The sequence below is a fragment of the Lytechinus pictus genome, chromosome 15 (assembly GCF_037042905.1).
Source record: "Lytechinus pictus isolate F3 Inbred chromosome 15, Lp3.0, whole genome shotgun sequence".
In the NCBI taxonomy this organism is placed as follows: domain Eukaryota; kingdom Metazoa; phylum Echinodermata; class Echinoidea; order Temnopleuroida; family Toxopneustidae; genus Lytechinus; species Lytechinus pictus.
Window position 1 is genome coordinate 11,707,977 of NC_087259.1, and position 24,754 is coordinate 11,732,730.

At 37.5% G+C, this 24,754-nt stretch overlaps 1 protein-coding gene across 1 annotated transcript in view; it reads right to left on the reverse strand.

Moving 5' to 3' along the window:
- Positions 1–2,492: 2,492 nt before the first annotated feature.
- The window catches only part of LOC129277763 (fibropellin-1-like), a 32,024-nt gene continuing 9,762 nt past the window's right edge, over positions 2,493–24,754 (reverse strand). The window contains exons 3-11 of the mRNA XM_054913927.2: positions 23,141–23,473; positions 21,956–22,069; positions 21,129–21,242; positions 19,782–19,895; positions 18,351–18,464; positions 10,318–10,431; positions 9,571–9,699; positions 8,668–8,866; positions 2,493–4,261 (exon numbers count right to left, since the gene is read on the reverse strand). Coding sequence (XP_054769902.2) covers positions 4,189–4,261; positions 8,668–8,866; positions 9,571–9,699; positions 10,318–10,431; positions 18,351–18,464; positions 19,782–19,895; positions 21,129–21,242; positions 21,956–22,069; positions 23,141–23,473 — 1,304 coding nt within the window. The 3' untranslated portion in view covers positions 2,493–4,188. The remainder of the gene's footprint in view (positions 4,262–8,667; positions 8,867–9,570; positions 9,700–10,317; positions 10,432–18,350; positions 18,465–19,781; positions 19,896–21,128; positions 21,243–21,955; positions 22,070–23,140; positions 23,474–24,754) is intronic.

Sequence of the window (24,754 nt, forward strand, 5' to 3'; positions counted from 1 at the left end):
GAATGAAATTCTTTCGGAACCGTGGATTTGTAACTGCATAAATGATCGGATTGATCGTCGAGTTCAACCACACGAGGTCCCCCGTTAGTGTGGTGACTAAAGGAGGCACGGAGCCTCTTCCAGAAAAAGAATCATATATCTTAACCACAGCAAATGGCGTCCAACAGATAAAAAAAACAAGAACCAACGTACTCAGCATAAGGGCAGCATGTTGGATCCGTGATACCTGGCGATTTTCGTGGATACGGAATCGAACTGAAGACTTCTTCTCTTTTGGATCCAGGTCTAAATGCTCATGCTTTTTGTGAGGGTACATACTTATAGAAACGACTTTTCCGTCACTTCTTCTAGCTGGAATATCCATAGATACAGATGCCTTAAGAATGTCCTTTGTGGGTATGGTATCGGCTTCCTTGATATCACATTGGTCATCTTCTCCTCTTGGTTGTTCTAGGGCACCGCTGATTGATGGGACGGTATTCTTGAACTCATCGGTTCCGTTTTTTCTTTCATCACGTTCTTCATCGAAATCATAATCAGATTCGGTGAAACCTTGGTTGATGCTGTTTCCATGCGCGTTGCACTCTCCGGAGCTGTATCCTTCCATTTTTGTGTTATTCGTTTTATCAATTTCAACGCCACCTGTCTCGATGTCTATTCGTGTCCCATTCCTATCTGCACTAGCTGCAGTGCTAAAATTTATTTTACTATGAGAGCTGCTTTTCCGATCCCCTCTAAAACGCCTGTCTTGTAAACAAATCCGTATGAATAATGTAATGTTCAGATACAAAATACAAAACGAGGGCAGTATGACCTGTATGGTGACAATGACCCCACCTAGGGAACCATCGACCATCTGGGAAGTGTCGCAGGTTTCCAGATCATGGTCTTCTTCCCCGAAGATTGAGGGCCACGATAACAGAATTGTAGGGATAACTACAAGGGGTACAACCCAACTTACCGCGATCATCATCCTTGATCTCCGCGTGGTTTGAAAGGATCGGTATCTCAATTTCTTGATCACAATCCAATACCGATCAAGACTTATGTTGATCAAACTCATCACTCCTACAGTGACCACGAAGTAATCGAACGCCAGGTAGAGCTTGCAAAGGGTGTCACCGAGGAACCATCTCTTCAATATTGAGTGTTGCAGGTAAACGGGTATTGATACACACCCGACCATTAAATCAGCAACGGAAAGACTGAGGATAAATCGATTACCTGGTATGTTTCGAATGTTGCGATCCTGACGGTAGGACAGTATGACCAAGGTATTTCCAGTTATGGTGGCGATGATTACCAAGATTCCAACAACACTTATCAAGATATCAGACCATGATTGGAAGGCAACTGATGGAACCATCTTGAGAGATATTGTGGTAGAGTAGGACCCTGTGCGAGTGATTGAGGCCATTGATGCGGTTACCAATTGATAGATACCTTGAGTTACTGAGGGAAGCTATTCAGTCCATGAACAGATGAGAGAGGATCTAAAAATGTATTAATCCACTTGCATCATGTGAGGCGATTGTGTCATTTATGTCTGTCGTCGGTCGCCGAAGCTTGTTCATATACTTTGCCGATCCACGCGCGCCCAATTATGGACACTTATTGTGCTAATATTAGCAAGCGAACATGCTTTAGTATTCTGAGGCAGATAAAGCTAACTTTTTAGAATGATCCTGAATTTTTATGAGTGTAATACTCGTCATATTTCTCTCTTTGTCTCTCTCACACATTCACACCTTCAAAATACATACTTTAATCTCTTTCTCTCACATGCATAAACACATACACACTTTTCCCTGAATTTCCTCTTTCTCACACACATTCATGCACACATGACACGCACACACGTCATCATCCCTGCACACTTTAAATCCCTCTCTCTCCCACATACACACCCTCATACACAATATACCTCTCTCTCACTAGCGTACCTACGGGGGGGGGCAGGGGGGGGCACTCTGCCCCCCCTGACGAGTCACAACCCATGCAAAAACGTATCTTTGCCCCCCCCTGACGTGCTTGAAAAACCTTTTTTGCCCCCCCCTGACGAGCTTTAAAACCTTCAATGCCCCCTGACGAGCTTGAAGACCTTTTTTTTTTTTTTTTTTTTTTGCTTGTCAATTTTTTTCTGGTACGAAATCCTTGATTTGTGATCGAAGACCTTTTTTTTTTTTTTTTTTTTTTGCTTGTCAATTTTTTTGGCGGACGGTTTTGCCCCCCCTGTGGAAAATCCTAGGTACGCCACTGCTCTCTCTCATGCACACACCCCATCACACACGTATACTTTTTAACTCTTTCCTCACGCACCACCCTCAAACACACTTCCCCCACCTCCCTTGCCCCCCCTCTCTCTCTATCTCTCTCATGTGAATTCCCCTCATCTCGCACTTTCATAGGGTGCCAACTCTGAATCGGTTGCATTTTACGACATCAACATTCGAACATTGTTAGTATTAATCATAATGTGAACATACTTCAAATTTCAAGAAAGAAATATAATATATTTATTTCCATTGAAAGACTGCTTATTGATTCTTTCCACCAAAGATTCACGAATAGTACTGTATATTGTTTGTTTGTTTTTTAAGTTTGTCCGTATAATTTAGTTGTATAACTTGTCCGTATAATTTAGACACGAAATACAAGACGACACATTTCTTCTTATAAACAAGTGATTAAAAACAAGAGACGTATATGCAATTTATCGTCAGCTCTGAAACTTAGGATGAAACTGGAGTTACGGTTCACCAACTTTCGACATAGAACTCCCAGCCATTCTTTGTCATGTGATGGATATTGCGATACATTTACTCTGTTATTGAATCATCCGTAGGTCTCAGAGTGAAAACTCCCTAATACGGTGAAAGTCAGATGATAAATCCATGGGCGGATCCACGATTTTCCAAAAGGGGGGGGCACATTTTTTCGGGGAAAAATTTGACAAGCAAAAAAAGATAAATTATAAAATAAAAAATAAAAAAAAGGTTTTCAACAAAAAATAAGCCTGAGGACATTTCGTCCACGAAAAAAATTGACAAGCAAAAAAGTGTTCTTAACTTTCGGGGGGGGAGGCACACTTCTGTTTTAACGGCATTTTTTTCATTACAAATTTTAATTGTGCCTCTCAAAGGGGGGGGGGAGCACGGGCCGGCTTTGTCCCCCACCCCTGGATCCGCCAGTGGATAAATCGTCTTCCCATAATCATTATGGCAAAATGCATCGATACGCTAAACATGCTAAAGTCGAACTTTAAACGTAAACATTCAGCACTGTGACGTGCATAAAGTAAAAACAAGTTACATGTATAGTGATATAAGCACTATATATTTCAGTCATTTAAACTAATATTGATTTCTGTTTGTAATCCCCGTCCAAAAAACTATTTACAAGTAGACAGTACACTATTTGAAGAAAGGGAATATATGATAATTTTAATAAAAAGAAAAAGAATAATTTTACCCCGGTATTGACTAGCTTAAAATATGGGAGCTGGACATGCAGCTGTAACAATATAAGCATACAAGTAAAATTGTTTTCTTTGAGAAAAATCCCGGAACCGTTTTCTTTTAACACTATAAATGCCTCAGTGCCAATTCTGAGCATTTTTTTTTTGTTTTTTTACAAAATTAAATAGGGCACGTAGAGTACAAATACGATCGACTCTGGGTAGAATAAAAAGTAAACAGTAAAACCGTTGCTCCCATAGCTGTAACTCGTTACTCTTATTGAATTAATGAATGAATGAATGAATGTATGAATAAATGAATGGACGAATGAATGTAAACTTGATAACCCAAACCTACAAATCTCTATTTACAAAAGACATTTTGTTTAATACACACAGATGGAAGAACAAATATTTTCCATGTTTAGATCTTCTGTATGCATAAAGTTAACACTCTAAAAACGAATCGAATCTTTTATTTAGATCCTTTACATAATAATCAATTCAGTGTTATTGGCCGAGTGATGAAATGTACTAGATATTTTGTGCGACTAGTGCTCATTCTATACGAATCAGGTAAGGTTTTATCTGAACAAATCCAGTATGACTAAACAATTTTCGGGGTCAATTTCTTAGTAGTTAAATAAGAAAAAACCAAGGTAAACACCCTTGAACCCCGCCCCCATGCTGACAATATTCCCTTTATTCATTTATTTATTCCTGACATCAAGTCAATCTCCGATTTCATTGTTTTCACGAGGAGCCTGGCTCTGTTTGTAGCGGGTCCATCGGTCCTGTCCGATACTGAAAGTAGAAAAAATTAATAATAGAAGGTTATTCTTCGTAATCATCATCATCATCATCACGGGTACACAGCAACATAACAAAAGTTCCATGACGCTGTGGTCGGGTGCCGAAACAATACATGATGGGTGTCCAAACTTCGCACACATTAAACAAAAATCCGCAGGGTAAGATTTAATCACAAAATATTTATATTTTACACAGCACAAATTTAAATGATATGAACCAAAGTGATAGAAAGATCGGGTATCAAATATTTATTGACCGACATGCCAAGTAGGTCAAGGAATATTGCCGATCTGGGAACTGCAAAATTCTACGCCGCTTGACGAGTCCTCGCTGTACTGGACATAGTTCTGAAAAAAGGGTGACCTTATTTTGCGCACGTTAAGACGGTGGAGATTTCGGATGGACATCAAAATGCTTTAGAATCGGTAAGAATAGCGCATTATACCTTCCTTATGTTTGTGATGTCTGCTTGCTTGTCGAAAAGTTTGAATTTATTTTTCCCGGAACGAGGTGACAATTTTGTCGGTATTTTGCCAATATCTTTAGGAATATTGATCTCATCCGAAAGAAAGTCGAGTTAAAATGTGATTGTAAGTCGCTTTTCGGGTGGGAATGTCAGATTTTCAAGATATTGAATGTTTTTAGGCAGGGCCGTAGCTAGAGGGGGGGTATGGGGGGGTGTGACACCCCCCCAACATTCGTGGCAGTCGGCAAAATCATGTACCAGTTGGCAAAATGGAGGATAGGGGAGAAAAAGAAAGAAAGAAAGGGAGAGAGAGGGGGGAAAGAGAGAAAGAAAGAAAGAAAGAAAGAAAGAAAGAAAGAAAGAAAGAAAGAAAGAAAGAAAGAAAGAAAGAAAGAAAGAAAGAAAGAAAGAAAGAAAGAAAGAAAGAAAGAAAAGGAAAGAAAAATAGGGGTACTAACTTCGAAGAAGGTTACGACTTTTAGAGTAAAGACAACCAATTGGCAAATCCAAGTCCATGTAGCCAGGCTTAGAGCCTTTCTAGTCAGCAAAATACTAAGTACAAAACAGATGGAGCTATAATAACACACAAAGTAAGCCCCCGGTCCTCCCCCAATATGAACAAGCTTGTTAGTTTGCAAATTATACCACAATTATTGACGATTTAACAAACACATTAGTTTTGTAAAATTAGAGGCAAGACTAGCTACATAAATATTGGGTGGGATGAATTTCCAAGGTTTAAGTTGAATAATCAAAGCCAAAGTATAGTTGGCAAATTATAAAGTGGGCCTATTAAAGTGGCAGAACACTATACGCTCTACCAGTCAGCAAAGTGATGTACAAGTACTGCCCCGTTTCAGATCTGAAAAGAACAGAACACATGACTTTAAAAAACTGGTAACTTTGCAGTTGGCAAATTCATGAAGACAAGTCTACAACTTGTAGACTTGTCTACAAGTTTGCAGTTGGCAAAAAACACAAAAATGTTCTAAGTTATTTTTACTAAACTTTTTTATTTATTTATGGTGTCAGAATGTGCTTAGGGTGGGGATGGGGGCAGGTTGGGGTTGCATCATTCCTGGTGCTCGCATTGTCTGACTAATGAGATATATAGTCCTGTTGTATTTTAAGCCCATAAAGATTATGCACCAAACTATCTCCTTGCACTTCAAGTTATCATTGTTTTATGTAGTGACATATGCTTTTTTCATGACTATATACTTAAAGTGATTGCCCCCTTTTAAGGCCTTAATAAAACATTTCTAGTCTGTGCTTACGTTCGCATTGGTGTGGACCGATATAGATACCGGGCTGGTGTTAAATCAACACCGGCGTTTTTGCAGTGCACGAATTCCTAAAGACAGTCCTTAAAATGTCCCTTTTTCTGATCTAATTATAACAAATTTTCAGCTCGCGCTTCGCGCTCGCATCACTTAATTAGTGAAATAGTAAATTCCTACAAACAAGCCATAGAATGTCCCTCTTCAGGTCTGAATTTCAAAAATTGTCAGCTCGCGCTTCTCGCCCGCAATATTTCATTAGTGAAATACGTATCATATTCATGATTACAATGACCACAAAAAGTGCTTCATGTGCCAGTGTAATTCTAACAAAATCAGCAAACGCTTGGCGCTCGCATTAGATGACTATGATGAGATACGTACGCACTTCATAAATTCCAAAAGATAGTCCTGAAAATGTCCCTTTTTAGGGTTAAGTTATACAAAAAATTTCAGCTCGCGCTTCGCGCTCGCATTGTTTGTTTTGTAAGACAGGTACGTATCATGATTACAAAACTTTGCTTATTATGTCCCTTTTTAGGACTGAATATCAAACATTTTCAGCTCACGCTTCGCGCTCGCATTATTTGATCACTAAGATACATATCCTTTTAATGGCACAGTCCTTAAAATGTCCCTATCAGGTCAGTATACCTGGCAATTGAGCGCGCTTCGTGCGCCCACTTAATGACTCTAAATTTTTGCTGGTGCCCCCCCCCCCCCCATGCCGTGACCCACGGTACGCCACTGTTAGCAGTAGCACTCTTGAAATTTTAGTTGAGACATCTTGCACAGAAGGTCAATTAAAAATTAACAAATCTTTGATTTTGATATTATTAATGCATAGGGTATATCATTATACTGCAAGTTAGCAACTACGGCACACTAGCCTTTCTATTTTGATCCAAAATGTTTATTTTTAAAGTGCAAATATCTTTGTATATCTTTGTATAATTTACCTTAAAGTATTCACCAAATGCCACTAATTCAATTCTAAAAATTCAAAATCTTTTAGCATGTGATTATTGTAGGGGGGGCACATCCCCCATCAGACTCCCCCTGTGCTCACGTTGGCGCTGTCACGCCAAATTTAGTTGGCAAAATTAGCTGGTACACCCCCCCCCAACAAAATGCTTCTGGCTACGGCCCTGTTTTTAGGTAATTTTTTTTGTTATAGAAATGACCGTACGAGAAATAAGCTCATACGCAGATTATGGACAAACAGCCATACAATTTCAGCATTAAACACTTGTATTCTAAACCTGATTAAATATTAGAACTGTTTCACGGGAATAATGCAAATCTTTAAAATGCCATAACTTTGTCATTCCTTGTCCGATTTTGATAGAATTTTGAGTGTTTTGTTTGTCTGATTTTTTCCATTTGTTTACATCATATTATTTTCAGCCCGGAGCATCCCTTTAATGGTCTACACCATGCAGTATGATGAGAACAAACACAGTAGGCCTATACATGGTGTATGTCAAAATTTCAGGGTCAGTTGATCTGCTTTCAAATTACAAACAACATGCCTGTTTCAAATGACCACTACATGTAGTTATTTTACATTCCAATATGAAAAGTTTGATGTTTCGCTATTTTTTTAGGTACCACGTTTAGGGCAGTTTGTTTCTGGGGGAAAAATGTGCATCCCCGCTTTACCCTACAGACCCGTAGAACTATATTTTTACTAGATTCTGGACATCTATGTTTTGGGGTAATCAAGACCTTGGCGCCTTTTCTCTGCTTTGCATCCACTTAAAATTGTATTTTTCCACAACGGTCAGCATTTCGAAAGGTTGGGATGGGGCCTCGGTATAAAAAGGGAAATAAACGTCAATATCATGTAACTTGATAAAGCAAAAAAATAGAATATGTTTCACTCCTTTAAGGGGCACATCTTGCAAAATGGTAGGTACCAACCAAGACCGAATCCCTTCGGGGAAGTCAAGGATTGGCACTCGCCCTCTTAACATAACCCCGGATACGGGGTCCCCCTTATATAATCTGACAAGTATTATCCACATATTCTGTTAGAGCAGTCTCTGTAGTATCCGCCGTGTGTGACCATCTACCTCAAAACCAACGATGTAACTAACTCTTTAAATGTCATATATTATTATCATTATTGTTATAATTATTATTATTGTTATCATTATTTTTATCATTATCAATGACTCGCCAGAGAATGTTCTCTATATTTAAACAAAATAGTAATTTGGTCTTCCAATTGCAAAATGAGAAAATTATATAATATGAGAGAGTAATTCATCTTTTTCATTAAGTTGTTTAAAAGAGAAGATACAATAATTTCTTTAACACCATATTTTGCAGACTTCGTGGAAGTTTCACCGAGATAACAATGGACACATCTCATGCCATGCATGTGGTCCAATGGATAAGGCATGTTTGAGTGAACCATGAACGTCAAACCTTGTTTTCTCATTTTTTTAACCTCTCGCTGAATTTCTTGTGAATATATATTTCAAAACTTGGATTTTACTTTTTTTTATCACTACAAAATTCTCTAAATTAACAATGGACGACTTATTGTCGGTTTTGGAGGTCGCTGGTCCCATAACGGAATTGCACTGGGTTTATCCCAAACCGATGGCTTTGACAGTTTATCTTCGGATTGAATCTATTCTTACTGTGTAGCAGTCTTGATGTCCATACAGGTGCTGACCCTCATGGTATTGGTCCAGGTAAGGTAGAGGACTTCTTCCCCTCCGCATAGGTGGCACTGTCCAGACCAGCTGGTGGTAGACTTTCCATTGTCAGTTGACACAACGAACCCGAAAGAAGGAAAGTCGCAGTTCTGGTTGGCATATCCCACCATCACGTTCGGTGCTATCATATCAAAATTGAATTAGATTTTTGATATTATGTTTGACTCTCTTCACAAATGAAATTCACAGCTTTTGTTAATTGTCCATTCCGAATAATTCATTGAGTACAATACTTTACTCTGTCAAAATATCCAATCGTTACTTAAAACTCACTTCTTTTGTTATTATATAGTATGGGTTTATCTTTCTTTTTTTTGGTTAAAATGTATTCGTTGTGTTTAATAAGTAAGTCAGCCCAGCTGCCCGCTTTAAAACATTCATACAAAGCTCTCTTTAAATATCATCATCATCGTCGTTAATATTAGTAGTAGTAGTATCATCATCAGCAGCAGAAGCATCATCATTATCATCACTATTAATATTATCATTATTTGAACTTTGGATATCATAGAATAATATTCGCCATGCATGGTCATATATGGCACCTTGAAGTAGGTCCATGTACACATTCATTTATCAAGTTAGTTAAATACATCGATTAATCTTTATTGATCATATCAATAACGGAGGAAAATTACCGAAAGGACAGTTTGTTCTAACATCCTTATATATTTTTTTTCGTAAATATATGACGAATAAACATTACTGCAAACATACCAGTCAATCATCCCTTCGACCAACATGAATTTGACGAATAAATATGTTTTTCTTCCGTTTCATATTTCTTTTAAACTCATAAATTAGTATATGTTTTTAAATGCTTACCTACATAGCCGGTAAGAAGTCCGATGTTGTTGGAGTAATGACCGAGAATCATCCCGGTTGAAGTAAGACTGATGATGATACGATCATTGCATTCATTGTACCATTGCCCCTCCAAATCGCAGTAACCGACTGGTCGAATGAAAGCGAGAAAAACTGAAATCATTCAAAATTCTTAAACAAGATTGTAACATCGAATAAATAAAATAATTTGATGTTCATTGGAATCATCTATAATCATTTCCAAAATACGACAAAAATATTAGGTTAGGGACAAAGGGAGATCGAATTCTTAAATGCAGATTTGCATTAATTAGACTTATTTTTTCTTAAAATCTTAACCATAAAGGTACTGTTAGAAATCATGATGAAGTCAAATGTGACCTTTTTAACCATGTTAATCATGTTAATGGAAATAAAAGGAAGTTTTTTCTTGCAAAGGAATTTTCATCTGGTGTAAATCGTGATCGTGGCGATTGTTGAAATATTTTATAAAGCCATAGTCTACTAGACAACAATGGACTTTATACTGAAAAGCAAAATGTAATTGTCGCCAATAAAGGGCAATGTACACAGGGGCCCGTTGCAGAAAGAGTTGCGTTTAAACGCAAGTCAAAAAATCAATCGCAAGTCAAAAATGCGCGCTGTTGATTGATTGAAAATCAAGTTGCGCTTGATTTTTGGAGTTGCGATTGATTGCAACTCTTTCTGCAACGGGCCCCAGAACTGGTATTGGTTTGAAGAACCCACCTTCTTCACAGTTAATTCCAGTGAAACCTTGTCTACACTGGCAGGTATACCGGTTGACTTGATTTAGACAAGTAGCTCCATTCTGACAAGGAAGACTGGTACACTCGTTGATATCTGCCAAAGATGTGAGGGAAATGAAATAGTGGTGAATTCAGAGATCATACGGGGTGGAACATTTTCGGGAAGAAGGTATAACGAGAACGAACGAGAGTAAGAGGCAGAGACAGAGAAATGTATATAGATATATAGAGAGAAAGATTATGGTAACGACGATGATGATGATGATGCTGACAGAAACAACAACGTAAAAAGTAAATGATAATGGGAAAATGATCATAATGATACAACGATGATGATGATGTAATGATGATGATGGGGAAGATGATGATAAGAAAAGTGATAGTAAAAGAGGCAGATAATTACCATTAAAATTAATAATACCCCTTTTCTGCTATCTTGATTAGTACAAATTTTTACTTTAAATCACTGATTTAGCATAAAATCTCTTTCGAAATCTCATAATCTGTTTTGCAGCAATTATAATAAATTTTGCCATTGAAGGTAAATCCATTTCAAACCATTCTTTTGGAAGAAAAGGGAATATCAGAACATTAAGTTAGATGTTTTTAGCGAAATAGGACCAACGACACGAGCGAGAAGATAGTTATTCAATATCAGCCTTAATTTCATTCCATATACCCATATACATAGGGCATGTAGGGGTATACAAAAGTGATGTCAATGTGCTGGTCAAAATTCAAATTATCGAAATTTTGGCTCGAAACGAGATTACATTTTATGGGGACATAGTGCGTTGTATGTCATCATAGCTATGTTATGATCACCAAGGGGAAAAATTATTTTGGAAAAGCCTGCATATTCTTTCCTACATGTCATGACGATACGGGGACATCCCGATAGACCGCGGGTCCGATAGACCGCGGGTCCGATAGACCGCGGGTCCGATAGTCCGCGGGTCCGATAGACCGCGGGTCCGATAGACCGCGGGTCCGATAGTCCGCAGTGTGTGTAAAATTATGATCAGATCGATGTATCAAATGTCATCGAGAGGTCCAAAGGTCAAATGATACGAGACCATGTGGTTCTATCCGGTGCGGATCCATGGGGGGCTGAGGGGGAACTGCCTCACCCCCCCCCCCCCACCCCCAGCTCAAAAAAAAGAGGGGAAGAGGGGAAAAGAGAGAGAGAAAGATGGGAAAAGAAGCCATAGAAAAGAGCAAGGGGGAGGAAGGAAGAGAAGAAAAAGAGTAAAGAGAGAGGAAAAGAGAGACAGAAAAGACGGGAAAAAGGCCGGAGAAGAAAAGGGGGAAAGAGAAGAGAAAAAAGAGAGGAGGGAAAAGGAAGAGAAGAAAGGAAAGGAGAAAGGAAAAGGAGGAAAAAGAAGAAGAAAAAAGAGGAAGGAAGAGAAGAATATTTAAATAGAGAGGAAGATGGGAAGAAAGATAAGAAAAAAAGAGAGAGAGACGAGGGGAAGAGGGGAAAAGAAGAGAAGAAAAAGAGAGAGGGGGAAGGAGAGGGAGAGAAGAAAAAAAATAAAAGAGAAAAAGGGGGAAAGGAAAGAAAAAGAAAAAAAGGGGGAAAAAGAAAAAAGCGGAAGAGGGAAAAGAAAGGAGAAAGAAAAGGGGAAGGAAGAGAATAATATTTAAAAAGAGAGGAAGATGGGAAGAAAGATAAGAAAAGAGAGAGAGAGGGGAATAGAGGAAAAGAGAAGAAAAAAGGAGAAAGTAAGGGGGAAGGAAGAGAAGAAAAAAGAGAAAAGAGAGAAAGAAAAGACGGGAAAAAATAGAAGTAAAGTGGGAAAGAAAAGATAGGGGGAAAGAGAAGAAAAGGGAGAAAGGAAGACAAGAAAAAAGATAATAAAAGGGGAAAATAAAGAGAAGAAAAGGAGAGAGAGAGAGGAGGAAGGAAAAGAAGAACATAAGAAAAGGGGAGAGGAAGAGGGGGAAAGAAAGAGAAAGGAAGGGGAATGAGGATAAGAGAAAGAAAAAAAAAGAAAGAAAGAAAAGGAGATGGGAAACGAAAGAGGGAGATGTTGGCCCGGACGTCGATTTGATGTTCGAACTAGGCGGCGCCAAAATAACATTCGAACTACGGGGCGCCGAACTGATGTTTGAACTGGGAGGGGGGCGCGAAATTGATGTTCGAACTATGGGAGCGCCGAATTGATGTTCGATCTAGCGGGGCACCAAATTGATGTTCGAACTAGAGGAGCGCTAATTTGAATTTTGACCTTAATGCGACAAATACATGTTTCAGAGGGGGGGGGGGGGAGGGCAAAGTTATATTTCACATGGGGGCGCCAAGTTTATGTTCAACCGAGGGCGCCAAATTGACCTTGAACTTAGGGGGCTTCATGCAAATTCATTTTCGACTGGGGGCGCAACATTGCTCGTATTGCCTGTTTATAGTGAAATATATGTCCTGCCCAAAAAGCTTAAATCAATGCGGGTGAATTAAAATATCCCGTTTTTACGATAATAGACAAAAACAATGTTTTCGAGTTTTAAGTCTGTTTAGCGAGATAGATATCCGGTTCAGGGTCACAAAAAAGGGTTATTATCAAATTCAGCTCGCGCTACGCGCTCGCAATATTTCATCAATGAGGTATGCATCCTCTGCATCAATCCTACATGTAAGTGTTAGTGTTTTTCAAGTCAACATACATAGGCCGATCTACGGGGCAAAGATTTTGCCCCCCCCCCCCATGGTGGCGCAAAAAAAGGGGTAAGAAACAGAAAACGAAGAGAAAAAGGACAAGCAATTAGAATAGGAGTTATACCTTAGTCCTTATTAAGTCAGTATATAAAAAAATGAGCTCGCGCTTCGTGCTGGCATCAATAAATTGTTTAGTTATATACGCATCTCGACCTCACAGTTTTTTTTAAGAGAACGAGAAGCACAAGCTGAAAATATTTGATATTCTAACCTGACAACTGAAAATGTATTTTTCATTTCATCATTATAAAAGTTTTCAGCTAGCGCTTCGCGCTCGCATTCATTTCTTAATAGATATGCATCGTGTTCATCATAACAACTACTAACATAGGCGAATCCAGGGGGCCCGAGAGCCCCTCCCCCTATTGACGGAGCAAATAAATTGGGAAAAACGGGGAAAGACAGACAAAAAGAAGGGGAAAGATAAAAGGAGGAAGACGAGTGAATAAAATAAGGTCAGGAGAAGACTTGAAAAATATTTTTTTTAATATTTAATGTCACTATATTAAAATTTCGCTCGCGCATCACGCTCGCATTGCCTGTTCGATGAGATACATATCTCGGTCAATATAGTTCAAAAGATAAAGTTTTGAAATCAATATACAAAACATAATTCAGCTCGGACATCGATCTTTCATTTTTTTGGTTTTATTTGCCAATTTTTTTTTAAGTGCTCTGGGAAATGTCCGTTTTATGGTGTGAATCAACATTTGCAACATTTTGTGCGCTCGCATTATTTGCTATGTAGGCCTACCTTTTGCCTTTTTGTATTTCATATAAGATTATCTAAATATTCCTTTTCAGGTGTCTCGATTCTAAAAAAAAATGAAGGCCTATGCTCACGCTGTGCTCTCGCATTTTGGTGAGTTATGTACACCTATACTGTATATAACAAACTACTTAAATTCCCACCCCCCCCCCCCATTTAAACATTTCGGATTGCGATTTGCGCTCGCGTTATTTGCTAAATATATATCAACCAATGAATCCTATTCATGATTATAAAAATACTTAAAATTTCCAGTTTTCAGGCCTCATACACTGTCAACAAATTTCACACACTCATTAGGCTTATTAGATTAATAAATATGAAATAAAATTGTTATGAATTCATAATAAACTAAGTTGTCCCTTTTTCATAAATAAATATCGACACGTTTTAGGAAAAGAAATAGAAGATAGTCATCATTCTTATATGATGACAAAATATCCTTAGGCTTAAAATGTCTCGATCCTAGGTTAAAATAATAATAAAATATCAGCTCACGCTTCGCGCTCGCATCATTTATTTAATAATATAGGGTATTTATATTGCGCACATATCCACCTTGTTAGGTGCTCATATAGCTCAAGGCGCTCCTATATTACCCGGCTAAGCTAGGCGTTCATAGCGCACACAGCTTTTTAAGGAATTACTTCCTACCGGTACCCATTTACCTCACCTGGGTTGAGTGCAGCACATTGTGGATCAGTTTCTTGCCGAAGGAAATTACGCCATGGCTGGGATTCGAACCCACGACCCTCTGTTTCAAAGTCCGAAGACTAATCCACTGGGCCACAACGCTCCACATTTATTTAGTTTAGTGCTATCCACATCGACGTCACAATTTCCCTATATACAAAGTGCTGTAAATAGTGCTTAAATTGACTCATTTCATATCGGAATTTCAAATATTATTTTCAACTCGCGCTCTGCGATCGCATTATTGATTTTCATGATGAAAAATGAAATGTATTCAGAATGCAGATTCTGTCTAACTCTAAAACACGCGCACGCATGTTTTTTTTTATAGATACGCAGCTTGATCTTATTCAGTTTCAGATCAGAATATCAAAAATTTTCTGCTCGCGCTTTGCGCTCGCATTATGAAGACACTAAAAATTACCCATCCTTTTTCATGATTGACAAAACATGACTCGAGCGTCCTGTTGGGGGGTTTGAAATCTCATCTTTTTAGGTTGGAATATCAAAAATGTTCAGCTCGCGCTTCGCGCTCACATTATTTAATCGTTGAAATATATATCGTCTTAATGGCTAACTGCAAAACGTCCTTAACAGGTCCCTTTTCGACTAGGCCAGAATGCATATTTAAAGGTCAAGTCCACCCCAGAAAAATGTTGATTTGAATAAATAGAGAAAAATCAAACATGAATAACGCTGAAAACTTCATCAAAATCGGATGTAAAATAAGTTATTATGACATTTTAAAGTTTCGCTTATTTAAAGAAAAAAAAAACAGTTCTATGCTCAACTCAGTGATATGCAAATGAGAGAGTCGATGATGTTACTCACTCACTATTTCTTTTGTTTTCTATTGTTTGAATAATACAATATTACAATTTTTATGAATTCGACAATTAGGACCCCCTTGCTTGAACCACAAAATAATGTGTTCAGGGAGGAATGAAACTTTGTTTCACATGACAATGACGAGAAAATCAAAATATTTCATATTTCATATAATAAAATACAATAGAAATAGTGAGCGGGTGATGTCATCGGTCCCCATATTTGCATACCGACCAGGATGTGCATATAAATGTTTTGAAAAATTAAGCAAAACTTTAAAATGTTATGTGTTATGTTAACTTTCTTTTTTTACATCCGATTTTGATGAAATTTTCAGTGTTATGTTTGTTTAATTTTTCACTTTCTATTCAAAGCAACTTTTTGTTGGGGTGGGCTTGTCCTTTAACACTTCTGATCGCGCTTCGCGCTCATGGTAATTATGTAGTTACATAACGCGTTCTGTTCAGGTTCACAAACATTGCCCAGAATTTTCAATTTTCTGGACAAAATACATGAAATTTCATTTTTTTTTTAGCTAGCATAGGGCTTATGAGATTATTACACATTTATGTTGTTTATAAATTAAAGCTAGGAAATGACTGTTAGGACATGGGTGTTTTGCCCCCCCCCCAAAAAAAAAAAAAAAAAAAAAAAAAGAGAGAAAAGGAAAGGGATTAGGATGAAATATGATATTATTTTCCAAATATTATGTCAAAATCTATCACAACCTTGTATTTTTGTAATAAAAATGTCAGCATATTTGCTTGCTCGCTTCGCTCACTAGAAACTTCTTATTAATTTTATGCGATACGCCATATCGAGCCCCCTCAAAATTATTGGCTTATTACGCCACTGGAACAACCCCTTCAAAGAAACCAAAAAAAAAAAAATCAACATTGAGCGGCCGATCGGGGAAAATATTGGTGAAAAAATTCGCCCCCTCATTTGCGGAAGCTGGGTCCGCCCCCGGAATTAGGCTTTCAGTATGAAATACATCAAAAAAAAAAATCAGATCGCGCTTCGCGTTCTCATATATTTAGGCCTTGTGAAATACCTCAATGTGTTTTTTAAAATAAAATCTCAGATATTCTTTAACTTCTACCCCCCCCCCCCATTTCATTGATTGTTGTTATCTTGGTGCCCTCTACAAAAGTTCAACAAGACCCCCCCCCCCCCCCCTCGTGCACCCATGCTGAATAAATACGCCACAATTGAGGAGAATGAGTCGATTGCTTCGAGATTGCATTATTCCCAAGAAGCAATCATTAATATTATTGAAGGCTATTCTAAAACAACTAGCAAAGAAACTACAGCTCCCGTTCACACAATATTCTAGTAGGGCCTACTCTCGTGAGAAATTAAACCAAATTGAACCCCCCCCCCCAAATCGCTCGCGCTTCGCGCTCCCATTGATATTTCATTATTATATTCATGGATTTTTTTTTAAAGAACACATTAAAAGAGTGGTCTTTAATTGCCTTTTTAAAATGTGATTATAAGATAATTCAAAATCCATTTAAGGCACTTAAGTTAGCCTGGCTGGAAGGGAGTGGGCGCAATTTTTCGAAAAGTACACATGGGCGCCAAGAATCAGCTCAAATTTGGGCCCCCCCCCCTTCTCACCAAATCCTGGATCCGCGCCTGGGTTCTATAACAATAACCAAATTAGGGCAATCATCCACTGACAACTACTTCAAGGAAAATATGATCCCCATATTTTTACCGCCGGGGACTGTTACCCCCAGAAATTTACCCTCGAGACAATTACCCCGGATAATTACCCTTAGTACGGAGCCTTTAAAATGCCATCGACGTGACGACATGGCGTGATACTTTATCTTGCCATGTATAATTGATAAGCTTATTATTTCGACATGGCGATATATTCTATCTTGTCAAGTCGATATGTCGACATGGCGAGATCTGAAGTGTACAAGTCCCGGCCAGAATCCCGATATATCGCCATGTTGACATATAACTTGTTACAAGTCGACTTGGCAAGATAAAATATCTCACCATGTTGACGTATAACTTTTATATGTGGACTTGGCAGGTATCTCGCCATGCCGACATAATAAGCTTATTTAGTCGATATGGCAAGATAAAGTATCTCGCCATGTCGTCAAGTCAGTGGCATTTGAAAGGCTCCGTACTAGGGGTAATTGGCGTCTAGAGGGTAAATTTCCGGGGGGGGGGGGGTAACAGTCCCCGACGATAAAAATATGGGGATAATATTGTCAGGGGGCGATTGTCCATTCGGTCATCGTTATAGAACCCCATGGACTCGTATCATTGACCGTTTGACCTCTTGATGACATTGGATCTCACTATATTCTTATCATAATTTTACACACACCGCGGACTATCGGACCCGCGGACTATCGGACCCGCGGTCTATCGGACCCGCGGACTATCGGACCCGCGGTCTATCGGACCCGCGGTCTATCGGACCCGCGGTCTATCGGACCCGCGGTCTATCGGACCCGCGGTCTATCGGACCCGCGGACTATCGGACCCGCGGACTATCGGACCCGCGGTCTATCGGGCTGTAACCGACGATACACTCATAATTTAAAATATGGGCAATTCCGTAAAATAATCAACCTTTTGTTCATCCGAGCCCCATTTTTTTATCACGTTTCATTTCACTTCATTAACTGACCAAATCATGGTCAGCTTTACAGACTGTCATAAGGGGTCGGGCGTACATATTTTATGGAATTGCCCATATGTAACTGAGTGTTTATGATAGGTATCCCTCGAATCAACCAGTATCAGCGTGATATTTTTTTCTTGTTTGCAAACTATAATTCAAATACTTGCCGATTCGTGAGGTCGATCCGCTCGAATCCTCCCACAGGCATAACTTGATGTGTTCCATATGTTCTTTTCACGCTTTCCCATCTTGTTTATCATGCGTGCCGTAGTTTTAAATTTTTATAATATTCATGGATACTTAAAACAATATAATGTGCATGGTAATATGTTGCACAATTCATGTACGTACCAATTTCGCAATTGTCTCCAGTATAACCAGGGACACATTCACAAATGTAGTCCAGCCCAGCGTTGATACAAGTTGCTCCGTTGTAACATGGTGCGATGCCGCATGCGTTCAGAGCTGCAAAAAAAAAATTAGCAAATGCTACATATCTGTATCCATGTAAGAAAGATATATTTACATCAAGTTTGAATTGGAAACAGTATAGCACATAGGCCAGTGGCGACTCAGTCGTACATTTTGGGATTGGTGTGATTTTTTTTTCTCCCCCCCCCCTCTCTCTCTCTCCTTTTCAACATTTTGTTTACATTTCCATATCTTTTCTTACTTTCTTCATACTCATCCTCGTTTCGAAATTTATTTCCCCCCCCCCGTTGTTAAAATCTTAATGGATTAATGGGGCTGCTTCTTCCTCTTCTTGTACTTCACATTTTTCTGAACTTCTTCCTTTTCTCTTTATCCTCATCTCTAATGTCTTGAATCTGGTCACATCTCTTTGTAATTTATTAATCTCCTTTTTCATTACAATCAAATTCCCATATATATATATATATATATATATATATATATATATATATATATATATATATATATAATTAAAAAAGAAATAAAAACTCCGTAATGAAAAGTATTTCACGAATTTTCGCCCATAGGGCTTTGTCAAGTGATTTATCAATCAATAAATCACTTGACAAAGCCCTCTGGGCGAAAATTCGTGAAATACTTTTCATTACGGAGTTTTTATTTCTTTTTTAATTGTTTATTGGACCAACTCCGAGAAGAACATTTCCACTTTGTTTATATATATATATGTATAATATAATATATACATATATATATATATATATATATATATATATAATATACACTAAGAAATGAAGGTTCAAGTTTGCACCGTAAATGAAATACCTGCATCAATCTTATGGTGTAACTTGCACCTTAATTGGGAAAATATGCACCTTTGGGGTATTATTTGCACCAAAATATGCTCATCCTGAAAGGTACAAATTTGCCCCTGTTAGGGTGCATGATATTTAACGTTTAAAAAGGACCTTCATGAAATAATTCATCTCTGCACACTTTTCCGTGTTCAGGGTGCTTAGTGTAGAATATATACACAATTACACTGCAAAAACTCCGGTGTTGATTTAACACCAGCCCGGAATTTATATATGTCCACACCAGAGAAGTATTGAAACAACACCAGTTTGGAATCAAACCGATGCTGTTTTAATACTAATTGGTGTTGTATAAACACCTATCTGGTGTTAGACCAAAACGAATGTGGTGTTGTTTAACATTTCTCTGGTGTGGACATATATAGATTCCAGGCTGGTGTTAAATCAACACCGGAGTTTTTGCAGTGTACACTCTTTTAACACCTCAGGGGTGCTGATATTGTACCAACCCCGATACCGTGTGTATTATGTGACTTACAAATCTCGCATCTTTCTCCAGTATATTGAGCTGCACACGTACATGCCCACTCGTTAATACCATCCACACAGGTCGCTCCATTCTGACACGGATCACTGGCACACTCGTTGATATCTGAAAACGTGATCGAAATGTATTTGCTTCAAGGTTATTGAACGGGGAGGCGTCACTCAATTTTTGTTATTGTGGTTTAAATCAGAGATAAAATTGTGTTATTATACCATTAACTTTCTAAAATTACCATATCGTTAATTCATAGAATTTCCCCTAACATCATAATCTTTAAACACGAATGAATCCATGTTTTAAATTCTTGATTTTGTTTTTCTTCGTCTAAATGTCGTAACGTAAAAGGTAGGCTAGCAGGCTAATGGTATATGTCTTCTTGTCAATTTTCTTGCAGCCTTCATTTCACATTGAGTCAATATAATCAGGTAATGCAAAAATTTATATTTTGAAATATACTATTCACCGTCTGATATTGATGGGAATATTGCCCACTTGCTATCGTCCGATTCGGTTTTTAACATTTCTTCAAAAATTAAATTATTGGCAAAATAATTCCACAATTTGAAATGTAGGATCTGAAATCTTTCACCAACAGCTGTTCGTTATGCCTTTCTGTGCATGCCAAATTAACATCGGCCATCAGATCTTTACTTTGTTTTCGGTCTGGCCTGGCCTGGGTTTGGCAAATCTTCCTTTGAATGTTTATACTGTCCTGTAGTCCACGGTTTTGATCTCATTTGTCTTTGTTTGTTTTAAAGGGGAAGTTCACCCTTACGAAAAGTTTGTAGTAGAAACAACAGAAAAAATAATATAAAACATTGGTGAAGGTCTGAGAAAAATCCATTAAAGATTAAAGTTATTAGAATTCAAGTTTCTTATTTATTACATCATAACAAACAGCTGCCCCATATTTATGTAATATAAAATGCATAAATTTAATTCTTTTATGGTTCTTGATGACTTATTTTTCACTTTCTTTTTAGGAACTGGATTGAAATTATTTGTGTATTGATATACCAAAGGTACAATAAAAATTTTCTTCATTTTCTGAGAATATGAGATTTATTCAAATGATTAAACTGCTCTCATATGACGTCACAAATGAAATTATTTAAATTTTAATAACTTTTTTATCCTCTGATGGATTTTCCTCAAACCTTCACCAATATTTGTTTTCTGCTTTTTTTACAATAACCTTTTTGTCAGGGTGAACTTCCCCTTCAAATACTATTAACGAGGTGAGAATTGTACTATTACCCCCCCCCCACACACACACACACACATACACACCCACACCCACCTACATGCACACACGTAATCATCCATAAATGGACCTACTTGTTCCACATCTTAGTCCCGTCCATCCGGCGACACAATCGCATACATATCCATTGCTGTCAGCATTGCATGTGCCACCATTCAAACATGGGCCGCTGCCACAGAAGTCAAGCTCTGCGTATCACATTTAGTCAAGAGAGAAAATAAGATATGATACACAGATGTGCAGTCAAAAACACATCCGAAAACTATATCATGAACACGGGGTCCATTTATTAATACATGTGATACTGATTTTGAAATAAGAGTTTTAAGCTACTAAAATCATTCAAATTCATTTGGTGAAACCTTTTATAAAAATTTTGCAATTTTTACAACAATTCTTTATGAAAATTAACCCTAGGGCTTTTTAAAAAGAAGTTATTGATCATAGTAACGTCGCATTAGGGTATAATTTCCGAGGTAAACAGTCCGCAGAAGTTTAAATAGGTTTAATGGTTATTTGAAGGGGTTTTATTTCTTCAATTCTCAATTTTGTTCAATTTCAGCTCAACAACACCAACATCAAAACAATTTTTACTATAAACAAGATGTCAACTATTAAAATGAATACGATTTGAAAAAGAAAAAAGTCATTCAAAGTTATTCGTCATTCAAGAGTTAAGTAAGCCACTCATGCAACATCTCATGTAACAGTTGCCTAGTTCAAGACTGAGCTAATAAGCTATTCAAGGTAATCATATCAAAGTCCTTTGGAAGCGCACAGGTACGTTATGTCTTAATGTGATATACGCTAAACAAGAAATGCGCTCTCATTATTATTATTCTTATTATTATTCTTATTATCAAGAAAATGTGAAACAACTCAGTGTTGTTTAAGTACCTACCAATATCACATATCTTGCCAGTATATCCAGATGGACAGATGCATTCGAAATCGTTCATCAGATCCACACATGTAGCGCCATTCTGGCATGGATCAGGGATGCAGTCGTACGTTTCTTAAGACAAAAATAAATGTAATATTTAAATAGCAAGTAGCGAATCGAAGGGTTCACCATGGATATTGGACAGAACCGACATGGGGGACACCAAATTGGAGTTCCACTTGCGCAATCAATTCCACCTTGCCGATGCCCGTCCACGAATGTTCAAGAAAAAAAACGACCGTACGCAAAAACGGAAATCTGCGGTTTAAAGTAAAAACGTTATTAAAAGTTTACTAAGAGGTTTACAATAATGTATTAAAGGTAAATTCCAGTTTTGGGAACGATCTCAAAATGACTTTTTACAGAATTTAATATAATGATCACCAAAGTGTCTGTTTGTATGAATAAAAAATATGTGCCAAAGGATTCTGGAAGAAATTGTGTAATTGCTGAGAAATAAGCAAAATAAGCGCGGATTCGGTCACTTCCGTCGGGTCTTTATTCCAGCAATAATAATACACTGTCCCACGTGTGCCTATATGTGTAGGCGATCTTCAGTGTGATCGTTTTTTAGCTAGATATTATGATTAAACAAAGTTCAGTTTATGTAACTGTACCAGATCTAGATCCACGATGATATATTAATATTTTACCTTGGTTTTACTGACTTTCTCACGAAATCAGTGTTTTACTGCAACTACGTTCATTTAGCTTTAAAGGTTGAAATTAAAAATCAAACTTTGTTGTTAACAAGTTCAAACACTTGGTTAAATTGTTCAATAACTATTGTAAAGCTCGTTTTGCAAGCAGCATTGTATGGAAAGTTTGAACAGCATTTTTACTGTGTTGGCTCCTCAAAAAGTTGAATACATATATACGCAATGGAGTAGGGTGCCGAGGGGTCGACCCTGTTTTATTTTGAAATTTAAAAATCTGGGGTTAACCTTTTGCGCATAAAATTTTCTTTAAAGACAGGATTATCAAGTGGTGTATAGAAGACATTTATTTTTTTCTCTTCGACTACAGTTAGCGGGTAATTTCAATCATAGACCCCGAGACGTATATATTAATATAAAGACCTTTCCCGGGAATCTCAGATCCTGTTCTGAGAACTGATATGGTTGAATAGATAAAAATGCTTACCTGCCCACACTCTGTAAGTGTAGCCGCCGCTCGTAATACTTGGGTCGGTAAACATATTAAGCCATGCCCTTGATCCCGTGATGTTTACGATGCCATTCACCGGTCGAGCGTCGTTATCCAAGGAGAGGGCACTGCTGAGCCCTATATCCACAGTTGCACCAGGCCCGATCGCAAGTTCGTCCTTATTCGCTTCGATGTCAAACTGTGAGAATTGTATCTCGATGTACGCTGCGTTCGGGATGCCAATTAAGGTGAAACAGTTTGTGCTATGAGGAATGTTAGCGTAAGACCGCGTTACGTTGTTCTCGAAGACGTGTCCCCCGGGACAAAGAGCTGCAATATGATTTCAGAAATATGTAAGAACTGATATACTGAAAAACACAAATCCAAAGAATCCCAGCAATATAGTGAAAATCATTTCGACAAAAAATGAACCAGAAGACAGCATTATAGGGTATATTTCAATTCCTGTTCAATTTATTTTTCAGAAGGGGCCTACTGGTAAAAGCTTACAAAGGCAATACATCCATTTGAAAATGAATACAAAAAAGGAAAACAAATACAAAGAAAATATACAAGTACATGGAGGGGAATACAAAAGCAAAATATGTTTGTCTGTGTTATCCCCTAACTAACCATAAGTTCAACTACTAGTATAAAAAAAAAGGCAAGAGGGTGGTCAGTACAATCTTTCAAATATCAGATGAAGAGGGTTTTGTTTTTAACATATATATTTTTTAAGTTCCTTTTGAAATTTTGGACTGATTCTAATTATTTGTTCTTATTAACATCTAAACCATTCCAGAGGACTTGAGCTCAGTCTGTATCTAACACTCTTTTGCCCTAGGGTTGTTTTGAAATAAATACTATGATACATCTTTTACTTCCTGTTATCATAATTATGGATGTAATCATTTAAGGTGTACCAATTAGAAAATTATTGTGGTAATTGGCTTTTGGTATATTTATACATAGATTTGCAAAAGTTGCAGGTCACCTAGTTGACTTGTCAATACATTATTTTATAAAAAAGTTATGTATGTGCTCTATGATGAACATCGTCACTGACTTTCATGGCATGCTTCTGTAATACAAAAAAAATCAATAATTACTATCATACTTTGTAATTGGAGTAGTAAAATGCATACATTATGTTTTATATAAACCTCTCAAAAAAAGTTTGACAATCTGTGTTTGGCCATTAATTTCTCCCAACTCTCAATTTTACACAATGCATATTTGACATCGTTCAAAAGATCATTTAAAGATCATTTAATTCTCTTTAAAATGATACCATGCTTGTTATGATCATGCCATCACGAAAACAGCAGAATTCAAAAGTGTTGGATGAGGTCTGAATTGAAAAGCTGCAAAACGAGCAAAAAAAGTTTGGAAATCTGAGTTTGGCCATTAACATGATTAATTTCTCCCAACTCCCAGTTTTACACAATGCATACGTGATATAATTCAAAAGATCATTTAATTTTCTTTAAAACGATACCATGCTTGTTATGATAATGCCATCATGAAATGAGAAGGATTCAAAAGTGTTGGATGAGGTCTGAATTGAAAAGCTGCAAAACGAGCAAAAATAGTCATGAAGAGTCAATACAA